General features: G+C 51.2%; 6 protein-coding genes and 1 non-coding gene across 7 annotated transcripts; 2 read left to right on the forward strand and 5 right to left on the reverse strand.

Moving 5' to 3' along the window:
* The first annotated feature begins 434 nt into the window (after window positions 1-434).
* On the forward strand, window positions 435-2,134 carry C7974DRAFT_113034 (uncharacterized protein). Its single transcript, XM_046135029.1, has 3 exons — window positions 435-1,165; window positions 1,214-1,770; window positions 1,822-2,134. Exons 1-3 carry the CDS (start codon window positions 645-647, stop codon window positions 1,974-1,976), a joined length of 1,233 nt encoding a protein of 410 aa, XP_046001937.1. The 5' UTR covers window positions 435-644; the 3' UTR covers window positions 1,977-2,134.
* Window positions 2,135-4,006: 1,872 nt separating this feature from the next.
* Window positions 4,007-4,123, forward strand: C7974DRAFT_t30. Its single transcript has one exon. It is a non-coding gene; the product is annotated as a tRNA-Gly (tRNA).
* A 1,148-nt stretch (window positions 4,124-5,271) lies between these two features.
* Window positions 5,272-6,283, reverse strand: C7974DRAFT_469178 (uncharacterized protein). Its single transcript, XM_046146421.1, has 2 exons — window positions 6,075-6,283; window positions 5,272-6,027 (listed from the first exon to the last, which is right to left on the reverse strand). The coding sequence occupies exons 1-2, from the start codon at window positions 6,236-6,238 to the stop codon at window positions 5,364-5,366; spliced, it is 828 nt and encodes a 275-aa protein (XP_046001938.1). The 5' UTR covers window positions 6,239-6,283; the 3' UTR covers window positions 5,272-5,363.
* A 210-nt stretch (window positions 6,284-6,493) lies between these two features.
* Window positions 6,494-8,285, reverse strand: C7974DRAFT_469179 (uncharacterized protein). The gene is made up of 2 exons (XM_046146422.1): window positions 7,972-8,285; window positions 6,494-7,925 (listed from the first exon to the last, which is right to left on the reverse strand). Exons 1-2 carry the CDS (start codon window positions 8,048-8,050, stop codon window positions 6,655-6,657), a joined length of 1,350 nt encoding a protein of 449 aa, XP_046001939.1. The 5' UTR covers window positions 8,051-8,285; the 3' UTR covers window positions 6,494-6,654.
* A 1,045-nt stretch (window positions 8,286-9,330) lies between these two features.
* Window positions 9,331-11,720, reverse strand: C7974DRAFT_328687 (proteasome-activating nucleotidase). Its single transcript, XM_046139038.1, has 2 exons — window positions 11,215-11,720; window positions 9,331-11,166 (listed from the first exon to the last, which is right to left on the reverse strand). The coding sequence occupies exons 1-2, from the start codon at window positions 11,541-11,543 to the stop codon at window positions 9,780-9,782; spliced, it is 1,716 nt and encodes a 571-aa protein (XP_046001940.1). The 5' UTR covers window positions 11,544-11,720; the 3' UTR covers window positions 9,331-9,779.
* A 757-nt stretch (window positions 11,721-12,477) lies between these two features.
* On the reverse strand, window positions 12,478-13,384 carry C7974DRAFT_421148 (ribosome maturation protein). The gene is made up of 3 exons (XM_046144284.1): window positions 13,056-13,384; window positions 12,879-13,002; window positions 12,478-12,803 (listed from the first exon to the last, which is right to left on the reverse strand). The coding sequence occupies exons 1-3, from the start codon at window positions 13,217-13,219 to the stop codon at window positions 12,747-12,749; spliced, it is 345 nt and encodes a 114-aa protein (XP_046001941.1). The 5' UTR covers window positions 13,220-13,384; the 3' UTR covers window positions 12,478-12,746.
* A 632-nt stretch (window positions 13,385-14,016) lies between these two features.
* Window positions 14,017-17,427, reverse strand: C7974DRAFT_431259 (uncharacterized protein; the record flags this gene model as incomplete). Its single annotated transcript, XM_046144764.1, has 6 exons — window positions 14,017-15,161; window positions 15,215-15,443; window positions 15,490-15,708; window positions 15,760-15,960; window positions 16,008-16,364; window positions 16,414-17,427. The coding sequence occupies 6 exons, from the start codon at window positions 17,425-17,427 to the stop codon at window positions 14,017-14,019; spliced, it is 3,165 nt and encodes a 1,054-aa protein (XP_046001942.1).
* Window positions 17,428-17,944: the final 517 nt, after the last annotated feature.

A 17,944-nucleotide genomic window follows, 5' to 3' on the forward strand; every position in this document is an offset into this window, starting at 1 on the left:
AAACGACTCACGGGGCGCTTAGCAACCTTGTTGCCGTTTACTTTCTCCCGTCAAGGATGACTTCAGATGTTCGGAGATGTTCCCAAACACGTTTGCATGGCGCAAGCGACCTCCTGGACGCGCCATTCCATACACCGCAAAGGGGCTCTGCTCTGCAACTAGATCACCAGTCCTGGCTACTCCCGCCCCGTACAGTATCGTGCCGATGGTCCAAGTCTCAATAGCGTGACAGGGCGCCGCCCGCGAGTGTGATGGGATTCAGTGCTAGCTCGTATAGGCGAACGCGACGCTGCATTGGGTCTTTAGCGTGTGAATAGGAGCTCATGCCATGTGCTCGAACCTCAAAAGGTCCCGACAGTGGACCTCGACGCCGGACGGTCCGTCTGAGGTCCTCGACGGATCCTTCTTTCTGTCTCCTTGTGACCTCTTTCAGCAGCGGACTTGTTCCAATTGTTTCCCTTTCCCGCGTTCGCCTGACTCAAACATCACTACACCATAACATGACTGTCTAGCGTACCGACCGTTGGGGATCGAATATCGAACGATACTTGCGTGTGGACGCCAGCTCAAACACAAGCTACGCACCGCTGCCACTTCTCAACGCCTGAGGCAGGACACCAGCAGTCGTCGACGCCATCATCACCATGGATTACTTCCGTTCTAAACGCTCAAGCGCTCATCAGCCCATCGAGGATGAACGTCCGGCCAAACGCATATCTACGCCTGCAGGCCAGCGCTTGTCTATTGTTCTAGAGGCCAGTCACCTGCGAAGTAAATCTACCAAGCCGGAGCCGAAGTCGAAGATAGAAGTCACCACGACAAGCACATACTGTAACGATCCGACACATCAGCATATCGGTCCAACAGTACACGTTCACGAACAACGAAAGCCTGGCTTCCTGTCTGTGCTGACCGGCGGGAGGCTGGGCGATACGCCGCGCGAAAGTATGGAGGATCAGAGTCATAATGGAAGTAATCTAAGTGTCAGCGTGTGGAGTGAATCGCACACTCCAAGGAGCGAAAAGTTCAGCCAGTTCAAGCCTGAGGTCAAAAGAAAGAGATGGGGTTGGAAGAGACTGGCAGTCATAGGTGCTCTGGTGGTCGCACTCATTGTAGCATTGGCCGTAGGCCTAGCCGTGGGTTTGAGGAAGAAGTCTTCGACCGAGTGAGTACCCTTACAAACCTAAGAAGGCTCAACTAACGCACGGCACAGTGGCCCATCTCCGACGTCGACTACGGGTGCCGGCTCACAGCCTGATAGTACAGAGACCGACAGGCCGCCCACGCCGTCCTCCACGCTCACTCCATCCGCTGTGCCATCAGGTTTCCCTCTTGGGGCCTACTCCCTCGTCACCTTTCTCGATACCGTAGCCACGGATTGTACAAGCAATAACGCGACTTGGACATGCGCACCATATACCGACTACTATTCGGATCCTCAAAAGGCTCTTGCAGTCATCAACTGGGAGATCACTGGATCCGCGGGATCATACAAGATCTCGTCGAAGGACACGTCTGATCTCTACATGACCTTTCAGAATGCGCCGCTGGTTCTGATTGATAAGGATAAGGATACAGAACGATACCGCTTCCAGATCAGCCGGACAAAGACGGTCAACATGACGGGGAGCATTGGCAATACCAAAGGCGACTTTGAGTGCGACTACGGTGCGACCAATCTACAGGCTTATCTCTACACCAAGATGCAAAGGACATACCCCGATGAAACGATCAGTGTGCCAAACACCCCTAACACTGTATGGCCTTACGGTAGGCCGAATTCGTATTCCCTTCAGAGTTCCCTTGCTGACTTGGATATAGCTGTGCGTGTCGAGCAAGCAGTAGGAGGTGGCGAGAATGTCCCTTCCTGCAGTAAGCTATCGGGTGAGAAAGTCACCAACGGCATCAGGGCGCAAGACGCGGGAAACCTCTGCTCTTGCTTGTACAAGAACTGGACACCAGAACGAGCACCGTGATCTAGGGTACCACCCGTTTTACATCCGCTTGGCGTTTATCTTCTTCAGCATCTGCATCAGCATCATCACCGGCGCCTTTTTAGAGATATCCATATTCACTAGCTATTTCCTATTGTCACTCGTTTCCCGATTCATTGCAGCGTTCAAGCCAGTCGAAACACATTATAGAAAAGCGCAGTGTGCGCACGGTCTTTCTACGCTATCAACTCCAATACGAACTCTTGAAACATCTCTCCCAACGCTGAGAAACTATACCTTTATCCTTGCACACACGATTTGTTGAACCCTGTTGCTGTTTGCTCCAGCCTACTCAAACCTACCGTTTGTGGACCTCTGCCGAAGGCTTAGCGTTATGCAAAGCGCGTTCCTCGCAAGCCGTGCACTTCCAGTACTTCAGGCAGATCAGATCCGGCCTGCGACCATTGCAGGGGAGACCTGCCTCCACGTTGCTGCAAGAACGTGAGACAAAGGCAGCACTAGCCGGATCACCGCAAGCGAACAGGGTAATCGTAAAGGTGCACATGTTAAATGACGATTGTTAGGTGCTGTTCTTGATGTGGTGTTGGAAGCTGTCAGAAACTGTGTACGTGGTTGCTGCTCGCTTTATATGGTGTATGCCGTTCAACATTTCTTCTGATTGTGAGACATCGAATGTCTGTTGCACACAGTGACAGCCCGGTTTCAAAGTGAACAGGAGATAAGCCGTTGTTGTAACTGGACATCATTGTGTCAGCTTCGTGGAACGCGAAGGTTCGACTGCTTAAAGTTAATTCCCTTTGGAGCCATGGGAAATAATTGTTTCGTTTCGCCCAGCGAGCCAGCTACCACGTTGCCTAGAAGCCACACGACATATTTCAAATTTAGTTCTAGTTCGTTTCACATTCCCGGTTTAGTGCACTGCTCTGAAGATTACGGATCACCTCTACAGCACTCAGGTACATCCGAGTTGCCTTTTGGTAGCGTTTGAAGCATTGGAGCCTTCTTTGGCACAGCCGATGGAATCCCAAATTAAAACTGGGAACATCCGCATAAGCGCAACGGCACCAACAAGGAAGCTTTCCGCTTAGCGATGCATGGCAGCTGAGTTACTGGACTTTTGGTATTCGTTCACCACTCAGATACATAGGTACTTCACACCTTCGCCTCACTAGCACAGCAGAGTCTCCAATAGGCGCCACAACTTAGATTGTTATTTGTAAGTTCGAGTTGATACTCCAGCCCTATATAATATGAGTGATACCCGACAGCGTTTGTGTGAAGCTTGTCATTTGGTGGCTCCTTACATATGCCGACCCTTTAATGTCAGGCCATAGCAGACCTAGATATCTTGTTTTGCGCAGCGTACGCCAAAAAACAACGTCATCAACACCGAACATGTTTTGGAATACGAATTCATACGCCTTAACGCCTTGACACCTTACGACTCGCTGGATCTGCGAATAGCACCGCCCCGAGGTCTACAACCACAATCGGCCCAATGCCACCTCTTGCTACGCAGATCACAATGTCTGGAGCTGCCTACCTAGGTAACAAGCAGCAATGAAAACCTTGGACACAGCCAGCTGCAACATTCAAGTGCATAATTGTGATGAGTGTACGTACAGTACTTGGATGATTTCTGACGAGATGACAGCACGGCAATCGGAAAGCAGGGGCAGCAATGAACATGCCTCTATTGTCGAACATCCAAGCTGAATCCCATGTGCAGCCTCCACAGGCCTTTTGCTGGTTCGCTCGACATCACAAGTTTGTTTGCTATCGGCTCTGTCTGGAACGGTCCGAAGTCAGTGTTATGAAGCCTGATTGGTTCCACAATTGATGGAAGAGTGGTGTTCGTGGAATGCATGTACGACTCATGTACACCCCTGACTAGCCTCCTCGGTTACGAAAACTCTGCAACGTCTTTCACAATTCACACCCCTTGAAGAAGAAGATGTGAATGTGTGCGGCAAGACCCAGCTCGTTTTTAGCTAACATTATAAATTTATTTTAGGGAATGTCTGCCATCAATGAGTTACAACTTGATTTACGCTTCAGTGGTTTAGTGGTAAAATTAGCCGTTGCCAAGCCTGTCTTTAAAGTAATAAAACACTCTAAAGTGACAGCTCAGTTTCGGCTAGCCCCGTGTTCGATTCACGGCTGATGCATTTTGTGGCCGTGAAGATGCCGCACAGATTGTGCCGCTTCATTTTTGCGTGGAGGAATGCTTGGACAGAAGTGATTGACGAGTTTGGTGGAACCAGGAACATCATTTTTGTGGGATTTTCATACAGGGGCTATACCGTTGACTTGCATTCCACCTCGTTGGGGATTGCTCTTCCAGTACGATAGTAATTAGTCTTGTGATACATTACGGGTTGTGCCGTCAAACAAGATCTTCGCCATACTGCAGTTGAGCCGTGCTGCTGTCACCGAGCGCAGTACATAAGTCAGTCTGCGCTCCGTTGATCAGGTCTATGGCGGTAGCACAACCTCAGCTACGATGCTGCAAACTCACTTCCCCCCCGTGACCCGAATGATCATGCCACTGACAACGGTCAACTTTGGCAATGTCTTTTCTACCCATGCGATCCCCATGGGTTTGGAGCGAGAGCTTTGGCAACGCATCGTGCAAAAATCGATGTCGTGCCTAAATCTTGCCGTTTTGTTGGCTTGGAATCCACTCAGTGTTGTTGTATCTGGTCACCCAGAGCCACTATCACGGTTGAGAGCTGCGGCGAAGCATGCGGAGCGGGCTTGCGGAAAACCACAAATCCTTATCCTTGGTCCTGCCTTTGGCTTGTATGCTGATGACTCGTCCATGATCATGGCATGAATTTTAGCGGTGTCTTTTGCGAAGAGGGAAATACTAACAGTGACGGGGCGGTAGCGGGACTCTTGCACAAGGAGATTGCAGTTGAGTCAGGGATCCTGGATGGATAGAAAGACCTTATACCTGCCCTCAGCCGGATGTTGCAGCGGGGTGGCAGTGTAAGAGCGTGAGTCTTTGCCGGGAGGTATGGTTGCCGGTGAAGGATATAATTTGAGGAAAGGATGAGTAGAGCACAGCAGCAATGGTGGAAATCGCTTGCTGATACTAATCTCACAAACGTCCCCGAGCATGGCCACGCTCACTTTCACCACATCTAGAACAGTTGTTTGCGTATACCCACCTTTCCATACCGTAGCAAGAAGCGAAGATCATCGTTAAAACTTCAAAGGTAGCGAAGACGCAAAACGTGTACCTGAAGCCAAATGGTGTTCGCATATGAGTGAAATCTGTTCTCTTGTCTTGCCTGCGGCTCAGCTAAACATCTCAGATCGCCACAGGAGTATCATGGTCCCTTCGTGCTTTATCTACTCCATGGATTGGTTTTTCTCTGGACGCGCCAACCAGGATGCGCCCTCTCACTTCCGGCCTTCCAGTCTCAGCTTGCCTCCGGGTCCTGAGTGGTCGTGCCACTGGCAGCGGTCCACCTTCAGGAGTCCTGCAATCCCTCGAAATTCGACATCTGTTCTATGAGACAGGAACGGGAGTACCTCGCATAGAAATTCTGCGGTGTAGAGGTTTGGATGAGCCACCATATCGCTCAGCATTGCCGTGTACTTATACAGGTGAATCAAGTATGCGCGAAACCTACTTCCCACTGCGGTCTTCTCGTAGGTCATCTTGACTATATTAGCATGTACTGCACTCTTGGCCATTATTTTTTCATGCAACATGTCGATAGCGGCATTGCCAAGTGCTGGGATGCCGCGGAAATCGGCAAAAACCCAGACGTCGAGCAACGATCGCGTTGAAAGATAGATATCCTTGACGCGCTCCATATCAGTGACAGGATCCTTAAGTCTGTTTGTGTGAATCCAGCAGCAAAAGACTTCGAAAGTACTGTGTGAGCATTCGAGGTTTAGAAGCTGCTGCTTGTCCTGCGACCAGCCGCCCTCTGGGTCGAGAGCCGCTGCGAAGTATGATGAATGCCATACCAATAATCTACGAAGCAGGGTGTATTCCTTGCGCTTCTTGTTATCTTCAACGCATACCACGACAGTGTCTTTGAAGTCGTAACAAGAGCTTTTGCAGCGTAAGAAGCATACCGTCATTCCTGATTGTCGACATACCTTGGTGCAGCTGTAGAAGGACCCTTGCAGACTGAGAGTGACGAAGGGTCGGGCACTTGAAATTTTTTTGTGGTGGTGGGCGTCGGCGGCGTATCTTGTGCGATGAAGATGGAAGATGCAGAAGACGGTCTGGAGAGCGTGAGATGTGGGTCGTGCGAGGCCATTGTTAGATCAACGTGTGGGCTGTAGTGGTCGATATGAGTACTGGGAGGGCATGAGAGATGTCACAACAATATTGACTGGGATCGCCGTTCGCATCTGCCTTCATGCTGGGATCCACAACACCGGCCCGGCCCGTCAGTCGGTCTATTCGACCAATAAACCACCGATCCTTCAAAGGCTTCAAAGGGAAAGTGAACCACACCTCTGTCTTGGCGCGAAGTTGAAACTCATTATGTTCATTACAAAGTGAAAAGTACCTAGTTTGTGATGGAAGCCCTTTTCTCGAGCTCAGCTATATACACGCTTAATTTGTACAGCTTTTCTCGTGATTGGTATCGACTCTTGATGGTAAATTGCTCCAGTCCATGTGTCTCAGAACGCCAGTGGTATAAAAATGGAAACATAACCGCGGCTAATCCTACTTTCCGATCTGCTTCTCGACGTCCTCAGGCGGCGTCTTCACGGAAGGCATCTCCACTGCATCCGTAGGTGGTCTATAGGCCTGGTACTCCTGCTGGTGCTCGCTCTTCTCGTTGATGACAGGCATGATCATCGAGCTGTCAAGCTCTACGGCTCCTTCATGATTATGCGGGAATGGCCCTTGAGGCTGCCCTGGCGAGTATCCAGGTGGTGAACTGCCCCATGTAGATCTGTCGCCTGTTCCACCACCCATGAATGCGGTGTCTGGAGCATACGGTGTGCCTGACCCGGGCTGGAAGCCTGTCCCTGAATCGAGTTCTGCCTTTCCGGGTATCGTGGAGGTAGGGCGGCCGGGGCCAACAGGATTGCTATCGATTTCTGAGGTTCCTGGCCGCGAGTGACGATACACCTGCTTCTTTGGTGACGCAAGTGCGGCAGGTGCAACATCTGGGGACTCGCCACCATCGGCAGTTGGCTTGTACGGATTTGTCCTCTCCTGGCGACGCTTGCGCAACATCCACAGAACGATGCCGATGAAAACAAGACCCAGCGGGATGCCGACTGCGCAGCCTACAATGAGACCAATATTAGTACCAGAGCCGCTCGACGAAGATGCGCCGCCACCTGAGGCATCGGCTGTTGCGGTTGCGGGCGGGGTGATAATGTTGGTGATGTATATGGTCTCGGGGCCCGAACTCCCTGAAGCAGATCTGACGCTTGTCGCGACCGAGGTTACAGGCGTCGAGATGGCAGACGTCAAGCGCACCGAACTCTCAGAGGACGATGGCGCATCCGAGGTAGAAGGAGATGCTGTTGAAGAGCTAGCTCGAGAGGTGGGTGAGCTGCCACTTGAGCCGGTCGCAAGGCCTATGACTGTCGAGACAACTGGATTAGTGGATGCACGGTTCGAGCCGATTGTAGCGTATGCGACACCATCTTGGAGGTTGAAGAACGGTCGTGGCTCCGGCTCTTCCTGGCAACAGTTCACGCTCGTTGCGTCGCCGTTGCAACACCATTGATTGTTGTGATTTGAGCACTGAGTGATGGATTCGCCACCTCCAACAGTCATGTTGTATGTGCAGAGATTAGATGCACAACCGGGTGAATTCCAGTCCTTGTCGGTACAGCTGTACCTGCCGTGGAGGTCATCGGGAGGGTAGTAGCAGAGTCCGTTGTCGAGACACTGCCAGTTGTCAGGACAGCAAGCAGAGCCTGAAGCTGACGAGCAAGGCTTCTCTGTTTTGGGAGCTGTATTTCCGTTGGGGTAGTCTGATTCTATCAGTCGTCATTCTCAAACATCAGTAGACTTGCTTACAGCATGTCTGCGAGACTACCTGCTGTGCAAGAGCGGCGACGGCGACAGTGCGCGCCCACGTAAGTGTCGACCTAACCATGATGTGTTTTGGTCATCGACAATTGGATGTTGTGGGGAGAAGTGATGTGGAGACAGCGGAATCCTTTGCGACTGGAATGCTCGAGCGCAGGAAAGGAAAGGTGGGTGAGGTGAGAGGACGTGGAAGTCAAGGCACACAAGCAAAGAGAAGGGTCGCAAGGCAAGACAAAAGGGTACACGCCCACAGCAACGATGATCGCACTGCAGGGTTCTTAGGGAACGCTCCCGTTTCCCGTGCACGTTTGTTTGTGCGCTTGTCAAGGCCTTCGCGCTTTTAATCTCTTTCATCTTTAACAGCTCACAAACTATGAAATAGCACGGCATACTGCCCAATGAACACGCTGCACGCGCCCAATGACAGGATAGTCTCACGATAGACCGAAGTGCGCGCGAGGTCACGGTGACGTCTTGCGCAAGGCTAAAAGCCAGATACGGAACCACCATCAGGCTTGGCAGGGAAGCGATGGCAAGCACATCTTGCAAGGTTACACTTGGTGTCGATCGCATCGTATTGGAGTCCAAGCTCGGTTTTTGAAACGGTGCGTTGAGCAGGAATGAAGACAGAGCAAATAGAAGAGAGGGACGTACGCATGGGGCTTGATGAGGTTGTCAGGGTACAAACAGGCAATCGACAGTGCCTCAGAAGCAGTCGCAAACAAGAATCAACATTCGCGTCCTTCGATATTGCGTGTAATATGCTTGTGTGAACCGGCTTCTCCGCCTCCCGTTGTGACGCTACAATCACAAGAGCTTTTCTCTCTATGGTCCAATAGTCCTATTTTGCGACCAGTGCCCGTAGCTCCTTCGCGGTACGACCTTCGGCTCACGTCTCACGCGCGACCGAGGTAGGCAGATCGTCCGCTCCGCGCTGGTAGGTAGATCAGCAGGCGACCGTATTAGCCACTCGTATTGTGCAGACTTCGATACGGAATGGAAATGACGTTGATGCGCGGTTAAGGGAGATGGAGTTGGTGGGGAATGTCCCTGAGACGGCGTGTGGCCGTGCGTGTGGCGAACCCAAGAAAGTAACGGAGACGGCGCCGTTGCCCTGCGTCAGGAGGATCGATGGCAGTGACAAGAATAGATCTGTCGCTTCAAGGTCGCTCTACTAAAGTACTCGTCTTTCGTCGATCTGCACTCGTGGTTGCAGCTCCATAACTGTCTGTCGCAGCCGCGGCAAAATTTGGTCGCTGGGGTGAGCGAAGCTTCGAATGATTGAAGCCACGCGACACGGGCGCTCCGACTGTGCCTAATCTGTGGAACTAGACCCCAGTTTTTCGCCCGGCCTTCGTGAACTTCTGTGGGTACACTTGAAGCAATCCGCTGCAAAAGCACCGAAACTCCGTCAACACCTCAAATCTTAATAGGTAGCACATTTGAACTTTGCAATTGGACTCGGCCGAACCACCGCCTTCCGCCCCACATCAAACTTGTTCTGGTACTGGTTACACCCCATCAGCATCTGACTGGCAGCACTGACAACGTTGAATGAGAACTAACCGTGACATCGACGTTCGATGAATCGAAGCAGCAGAATTGAGTATTACAGTATCGAATTCAGTTTAGTACAAGAGATGCCTTCTCGAACTCAGAAGGCTGAGCCATTACCTCACTAAGCCCCCGTTCGAACGACTTCCATATCACTTTTGAGTGCCTCTACACCAACCCTCCCTCCACAGTATCATTTCTGTACTATTATCGAATGCAGTTCTCATGGCTGTCAAGACTCTTTAGGACCCGGCAGGCCTCAATCTCGCCGTCCGCCTCCGCTTCTCTGCTGCACTCACCACGTTGTTGACCTTAGTCTTCGCGCTCGCAGGCCCATCATCTTTGTCGTTGTCCATGTCGGCATGTAGCACGCCGATTTGATGCTTGATGACCATCAGCAGCAGGTTCCGTTTGAGAGTCTCCGGAATTTCTACGGTTGGCATGACCATCTTGTTCTTCCGAACTTCTTGCTTTGCCTCCTCGGCTTCGTCTTGCCTTTCGGTCTCTTGGTTGGAGATAGAAGTGATCGGGACTGGCTTGGAGCACTTCTCGCAGATGGGCTTGCAAGTGCATACATCCTCTTCCTTCTGCCCGTCGCTCATCTCTGTATCCACTTCTTTTCCGGTGACAGGACCGGCTGCGTTGGAAAGAGGCAGATCCGCCACCTCGTTTGCATCCAACGTCTCGGATTCATCACCATTGAAGCCTCTCACCAGACTCAGCAGCGCCATGACAAAGAGCTCTTTAAGATACGCAAAACTGAAGCCTTCAGATAGCTTTGCGATGATATCGCACAACTCCTCTGGGAAGTCTACAGTCTGGTTCCTGAGGAGCTTCTTACGCCAGTACTCCGTGTATGCGCGTCGCTCCCCCTCTCCAGGTATCTTAAAGTGGTACTTCCTGTCGAATCGACTGGGACGTTTTGAGATAGCGGGATCGAGCTTGTCGAGATGGTTGGTGGACCCGATCATCAAGATCCCATCGTTGGACTCCAGCCCATCGACTTCGTTCAGGAAATAGGAGCGAATGTCGTCGTTGACAAGCGAGTCGAGATCTTCGAATATGAGTAGGCAGGGCGCCATGCTTCGCGCTTGCTGGAATATCAGCCGGATGGAGTACTGCTCCGTCTGGCAATTGGTTTCGAAAGACTTGACGTAAAGCGATGGAATGGGATCGGGCCGGTTGTATAGCGAGGCCATGAGCGCCTTGATCGAGACGGTCTTGCCGTTGCCAGGAACGCCATGAAGGATGACACCGCGCTTCCAGGGTACAGCAAATTGAGCGTACAGTTCTTGGTTGTCGAAGAAGCCTTGTACGTCGTCGATGAGATTTTGCTTCATTGCTGGCGAGAGGATCACATCATTCCAAGATGCACCAGAAACAGACCTCCAGAGCTCCGTCGACTTGTCCCAGTATCCATTGTCAAAAACGAAAATCTCTTCGTGGAGCTGCGAAGTCCATTTTCCTGCAGCCAGAATCAAGGCATCTGTTTCTTGACAGTGGCCATCAGCGATATGCGATTCGGATCGCGGGTGGAGGATGTAGAAAATCTTGGTGGGTGAAGCGAGCATCTCTTGCCAGGTCGCGTAGTATACGATGAACTCTTTGTCTTCCCATATGTACTGGAACCTAGTAGAGCTTAACATCAGATAATATTAGATGGGAGGGGAAGCTTACCTTGCGAACCGGAAATCGTCCGTTGCTTTACCGGGATGCATTTTCTTCTCGATGCCCTCACCAACAGCACGCCAGTGCCTCGTGGCATTGAATTGCTCGTCATCTGAGTCAAGGTTTAGTAGCGCCTGATCAGTAGCAGCAAAGTCGAAGAGTGCGATGGTTTTAGCGTCCACTTCGGTGACGTGGAAGTTCTCGTAAGCGTTGCGGAGCAAATTCAAAATCGTAGTCTTAGTATCGACGCGTTTGGCGTCACAGTGCGACTTGAAGTCATCGAAGATGGAGGCACTGTACTCATGGGTTGCCGCAAGAGTGGATCTGGCTGCCGGCATCTTGTAGGCAGAATCGCTTAAAGGTGATTGAGAATTTGACAGACTGCAATAAGCTCGGAGTCGAATTGCTTTGAAACCAGAAAGTACTGTCTAGAGAGAAGACAAACCACAGAGAAAGCCGGGCGGTATTTATGCTTCAGACGATTACACCCGCATGGTTTAGGTACACTCTCGGATATAATCAAACTTCCAGGAGACACACCCTACACAGCAAGCCCTTCAGCTCGTTGGTCACAGACTTGCACGTGCGCATCGTGAAATAGACGTTCAGGCGCCAGACGGCAGCCTATGCGTGCTTGAGTACAGGTGAAATCGCCACGCTTACGCTGAAGACCATGATAGGTCAGGCTCATCAAGGCGTGCACAACACAGAAAGTGATATTGCGTATTAGCGTTCCTGCAGAACACTGGGAAGCAAACTCGATTAATTACCTCTAATTGTTCCCGGGGACACTGCTGAAGGATTTCTGTATGTTTTCGATAGGTAGCACTGCGACCTGTCAACGCGGATCTGTGCAACAGCGACATGTTGCCAAGCTACGCAACACAATGCATGCTGCAGCAAAGTGGACAAGTCGTTAGCGGGACCCCCTAATCCAACAAATAAGGCAACAGAAGAACACGCGTTTGGTGTGCATCATGCGGGTGCACAGCCGACCTTGCAAGTGTACAGCCAGGCTACAACGTTAAGCCGCATTTGGATGACCGGTGAAACAACAACAATCCTCTGCTTTCTGGCGAAAGTCGTTGCTGTAATTAATAAGATTGTTGAACGTTGAGAGTTATTTTGAGAGAGTTAACACACCCATCAGGACATGTGACATACCTGCATGTCTGTAAGCATACATGTGATGAAGTTTACAATGAGGAATAAGTGCCGTTGGGCTGAGGAGTTGTTGGGCAGGCAGTATAACTAGGGCTGTACTTATGACCATAGGGACCTGGCCTGAATATTCTATAGGCTTCTTTAGTCATTCTTTGCAGTAGTTCACATCAGAAAAGTGTTTGGTGGTTTGAATTATTCATTGGATATCTCGGTAGTTTCATGCTGCCCTCGCATTTCAGCAGAGGAAGTGCAGCTTATGCATATGACTTGGCCAATCTTTCAGGCGTGAATGTAAAGCTTAAATAACTGATGTCCTCTCCGACAATTGCCGATCATGTTCATCGCATCGTAAGAAGTCGAGTCGCAAATCGAATCGCTTAGTGAGCACCCATGGAGCCCTTGCTGTCGTTGGTGTCACCCTGGCGCTCGGCATTCTGTGGTGTTGTTAGAACAGCTCTACACTCAATGATGGCAGGCAGCGATGCTCTCGCCTCAAGGGTATGACGTACCTGTGATGTCTGAACGTCACCCTTCTGGAGGATTTGCTTGATGACCTCATCCTCGTTCGATGTACCGAACTCGTTCTCGAGAGTACCCTTGCTTGCGGTGTTCAAGATACCCTGGGTACCGTGGCTAACATCCATGTCAGACATGCTTGCCTCAATGCAAAAGATGGATAGGCTTACTTGTCGGTGACCAAGATCTTGAAGCCGGAGACAACCTGTGCAAGAGGAATGCTGGAGTCCTTCTTCCAGTTTTGTACGGCCTCCGTGCTGTCAACGAAGACGATGAAGTCCTCGGCCTTGCCCTTGTAGTGGACCTTGGTCTGCTGAGCGTCGCCGCGAGCCATGATGTTTGTATGAGTGGGTTGGTGGTTTGAGGAAGTGGTTTGGTGATTGAATTGAGAGATGTGGAAGCTGAGTGAATCGTTGTGATGAGGGGTTACGAGCGAAGCTCTGGAGGGGTATATAGAGCTTAAGAGCTCGGACCTGGTGACTACGTCATGCCAAGCACGTGCCCTCCTTTCAGCAAGCAATTGCGTTCTCTCGCCTTCTCCTGCAGGATTGCGTGAGACGTGAAGCTCTGGCTGGACCGCAGAATTACCCAAATGCATGGGCGGTGAGTGGCCAAGGACGTAATTTTCGGATATAGAGCCGCAACGCGACTATAACACGTTGCCATGCGTGAACATGCATCAACACCAATTTCAACAGCGTCCTGCGAGATGTGGGTGGCAATTCACTGGCACTCTTTGCCCTTTCATACACTGACTGCTATAATCAAGAGTTGATTGCGATTTCCTAAGTCTATGTTTGTTCCAGACGCACCACACCACACCACAGGCTGTGCCCGCGATGCAGTGACGTCATCCTGTTTCGGACTCAACTGTGGGGCATACGGGTGTGCCTTGCAGGGTGTCGTGTGATCGACTCGATGCTGTTATCCCATCTCGGCCTCGTCCAAATTGGTTTAATGCCGCTATTCCGATAGTATGTCATCTCATAAGTTGCTGTCAGGTGCAATAATAGCATGCAGTCGTGGCATCGTCACAACCCTCAGTAGTCCAACCTTTCCTTTGTAGTAGTCCAAACGGTGACAGAAGAATCGTGATCCAAACGCGAGTATGTTCGAGAGCTTTCATCATCTTCATATCCAAAACTTGAAAATCCGGCTCTTGCTCTTCAGGAACTTCTTTGATGGCGTTACACCGAGGCTTCCTTTTCCCGAGCTGCCACTTTCTCTGTCGCCTTTTCTTTTCAGCTTTGTGGTTTCATGGTTCTGTTGTATCTCAATGGAAGGGTCAGGTCCGCGCATGACGGTGGCATTGGAACCAAGAGACGTCGTCCTTAAAGTGGCCTGTGCACTAGACTCGCTGCGTTGGAGGCTGATGATGTGAGAAGAAAGTCGTCTTGTACGCTTCGGTCTAGCAGGCGTAGGCTTCTCAGTGGAGCGTTCTGCACCTCCTGCGCGATTTGCTAACCGTCTTCGTCGGCTTAGTTGCCGCGTGTCTCGCAGCTCGAAGTCTGTAGGCAGGAAAGCTGCCGGTGCGTTGTGAAAGTCCACCACTGTAGGGGCTGGTCGACGTTCCGATGCGTGAGTCGAACGTACGTCTCCATGCGAGGTCTTGTGCGCCCTGCTACCATACGAATCTTCTGAGCGGGTGTTGCTCATGCTGGAGTAGCTTGGCGAACGGCGTGAAAAATTACTGGCAATGCTTGCCATACTGAGCTTTCGCATGACAGAATTTGCTGATGCCCGAATCTGATTTTCGACTCTTCGATTCGACATCCCTGGGAAAGGGATCATATCCTTCGTCCATACCTCCTCAAGTGCTGTCTCAAGACGTATACGCTCACCTCTTCTCGGAGCCAAGGTGGGAACATGACTTGACGACAAGAGTGACTGCGAGCGAGCCATCGCACCAGGTGAGTACGTCAAAGTGGCTTCCAACGGCTTCTCCGCCTGAGTGTTCTTGATGATGACTTGTGTCAAGTTGGTCTTTGCGCCCAGTGTCACGGCTCGGTGAACGGACATGCGGCGCACCAGGCTGTCTGCGTGGCCGAATACTGGTCCTAGCGACTTGATGTCCAAGCTCAGGGAAGAGACTATCTCTTGCATGGTAGACTGTCCATCGACAAAATCACGCGTCTCGCACATAATTCTTTCACGTAGCTGCGTCTTCCAAACGTCCTCTTCTTGTGCTGAACAGGCACTAAGAATGATCTCGTGTAGCCGATGGTTGTGTTCAAATGCGAACTTCCAGGTATGAGGGGCAGTGTGACATTGCATGCCTATTGATGTTAGCCATCGTCTTTTGCATGTATATTCTAAAAGATACTCGTACCTCGACCATTGTCTGGTTCTTCGATGCTGCCATTTGCAAGGCTGACACAAGCGACCACTGTATAAGGGGTGTAAAATCGACTTGTTGTTGCAAGAACAAGACATGATTTGTACAGAACGCAAACCATGTATTGTCCCTTCACGCGCTCCGGGTTTTGGTACGCTACATGCAGGATTCCACACAAGAGAACGTGACCTAGCAGGCGGAAAACGACGGCACGCGACATTGCCTATAACGCGTCAGCTTTGAGAATGTCCGATAGACAGATGACTTGCCTGTTCCTGGAAAACGAGCCTGTCTTGTAATTGCCAAGTAATTTCGATCAATCGACGGGTCTTTGGGTCGTCCTTTGCTTTATTGACTTCCCGTATAGTCTCTTGTAGTCGGAACAAAGCCTTTTCCAACTCGGCATGAGCCTCTGGATCATCGCACACAGGAGTCTGGCGACACAGATCGTCGAACAGGAGAGGGTACTTGCAAACCCTCTGAATAGGCTACGATCATTGTCATCAGAACGCTGAAGCGGGGGCCAGGGACCTCCTTACCTTGATCAGCAAATCAGGAAAACTCAACGCCTTCTTGCTACCGGACTCGCGATTGTTCTCGGAGACGACGACTTTCTGCAAAGATTCGACCCCTCGTTCGTATTCTTGCCAGCCATGTAACCCTTTACACATTGCTGTGAGATCCGAAGACATGGTCGTCCAATGCGCGCCATATTCTTCATAGGTAAAGAAACGTTTCATCTCAGTCGAATTAGCGAAAGCGCTACTTTGACCATATACAAACCTACATGTCGATTGAATATACTCGCAATATTGCCAACAGTCTTGGTATCGGTGACAAGACCTCGCGGTCTTCTATCCGGAGACCGGCCGATCTCGAGAGAATGTCTCAGGCGCCGAGTCGTTCTGTGCTCGCCCAAGCGACCGGGGATGATGTCTGCACTGTGAAAACGGATGTGCTTGGCCTTGGTGATTGGATAAGCTTCTTGTTGTGCGCTTTTGGTGAAATCCGCTTGAGGAACAGCCTGTTGAAGCTCTGTAAGAAGATCCTCGTGGAGATGCAAGATCTGGGCTATGTTCTGCTGAATAGATGACTTCGTCTGACCAGGTAAGGCAGGAAGGGCAGTAAGAATCATGAAGTAGTCCTGTGAACATGTCAGTCACTGGAGGGAAGGTGAGAAGCAGTCGACCAACGTTGATGAGAACTTTGAGGTCGGCAATGTAGCTTTCTTCTGAAGCCATCAGTTCTTCTACTACCTTGCGGCGCTGCAACGACCTGAGCCACGCGCTTTCGTCAATGACTGACCCAATACCACCACGGTGACTGTCTGTGGATCGACGAGCGTCGGTATTGCTGCTCCTGTTTCCTAAACGGCCATTGTTGTGCGGTCCTTGCTCGGAAGCTGGCGCAATGCTCGTACTTGCAACTGTGACTGATGTAGTCTTGGTGGCCGTGACAAAGCCCATGGAAGACGTCATCGACTCTGAAGTGCGCCGTACTGAGTCTGTCGTTGTCGGTTGAGGTGACCGAACAAACAACACTTCCTCCCCACCATCGAAGGACAGCTCTTGCTTCCTGCGCCGATGTAGGTGCCGCCGGCGCAGAGTGCTCATCCACCGGCGAAACGGTTGCGGATCCGTCAAAAGCGCCTCCGGTGTATCGATTCGTCTTTCTCTTTTGTCGTCACCACTGTTGGTTTCAGGCAGAGGCACATGTATAGCCTTGTACAGATCGAATAATTCCGATCCATCCGTGCGGCTATCGTCAACATCTACACCGCTTGGAGAGCTTTCGCTCCTTTTAGAGGACTCTGTGACATGTTCTAGGTCTACGGCCTTTCTGGAGATATGATTGGAAGTGGCCCTGCTGCGAGGCAGTGCGGATGGCGCTCGATGAAGACCGTAGGTACGTTTTCGTGGCACATGATCTCCAAGCTGCAACCTAAATTCGGATGCTTGGTGCTCAGTTCCAAGATTGAGCAAAGATTGCGACGTGAGAGGCGGCGTGTTCTCCTTTCCAAGCTTCCAGAAACTTGACCTGTTCGAGCCAAGCGTATACAGAGAGCATGCGGACGTATTACGAGCCGTGACATCGCCGAGAGGCACGAGGAATGGGTCCTTCATAGGAGAGCATGACTGAAGGTATGGGTTGTCGCTGAAAGACCGCTTGAGCGGGCTGTGTGGTTGCAGGGACAGCACGTAAGCCATGTCAATGCTGAGGGGCCCGATGCACTGAATGTAGGAGGAGTGCGGGAGGGTGGAATGGCATGTGAGATGAATAAAGCCGCAGCACTGCAACGGCAGAAGGAGTGGTAGGCTGTTACAGGACCTCGGAATACACAGAAAGCATTGCAGTGTACGACAATTGCAGCAGAAAGCACTCCGCGTAACATGGGAAAGCGCAACGAGGAAAGTGAGAAGTGGACTGGCCACGACACGTAGAAGGGCCAATTCAGTATCACACAGGTGCAGGGGAGATTGCACATGGTTGAAGCTGCTGAAAGGTCCATGGGATGCACATGGAGCCGCATGGCAACCATTCTGGCAGGAGCAGGTCACTAAGAAGTCAGAGGTCGTGGACAGTGGCCATGTGCGGAGCTTCAACCAGTCGATGGCAATATTCGTGATAAGTTGGTTCGCTTCAGCTACGATATGTTGTAGTCCTATCTCATCTAGGCCCTCGATGGCATGTTGACGAAGAGAGTGCGGTGGGCGTGGAAGCAAT

This window comes from Boeremia exigua (assembly GCF_020726555.1).
Source record: "Boeremia exigua strain MPI-SDFR-AT-0100 chromosome Unknown C7974scaffold_2, whole genome shotgun sequence".
Lineage (NCBI taxonomy): Eukaryota > Fungi > Ascomycota > Dothideomycetes > Pleosporales > Didymellaceae > Boeremia > Boeremia exigua.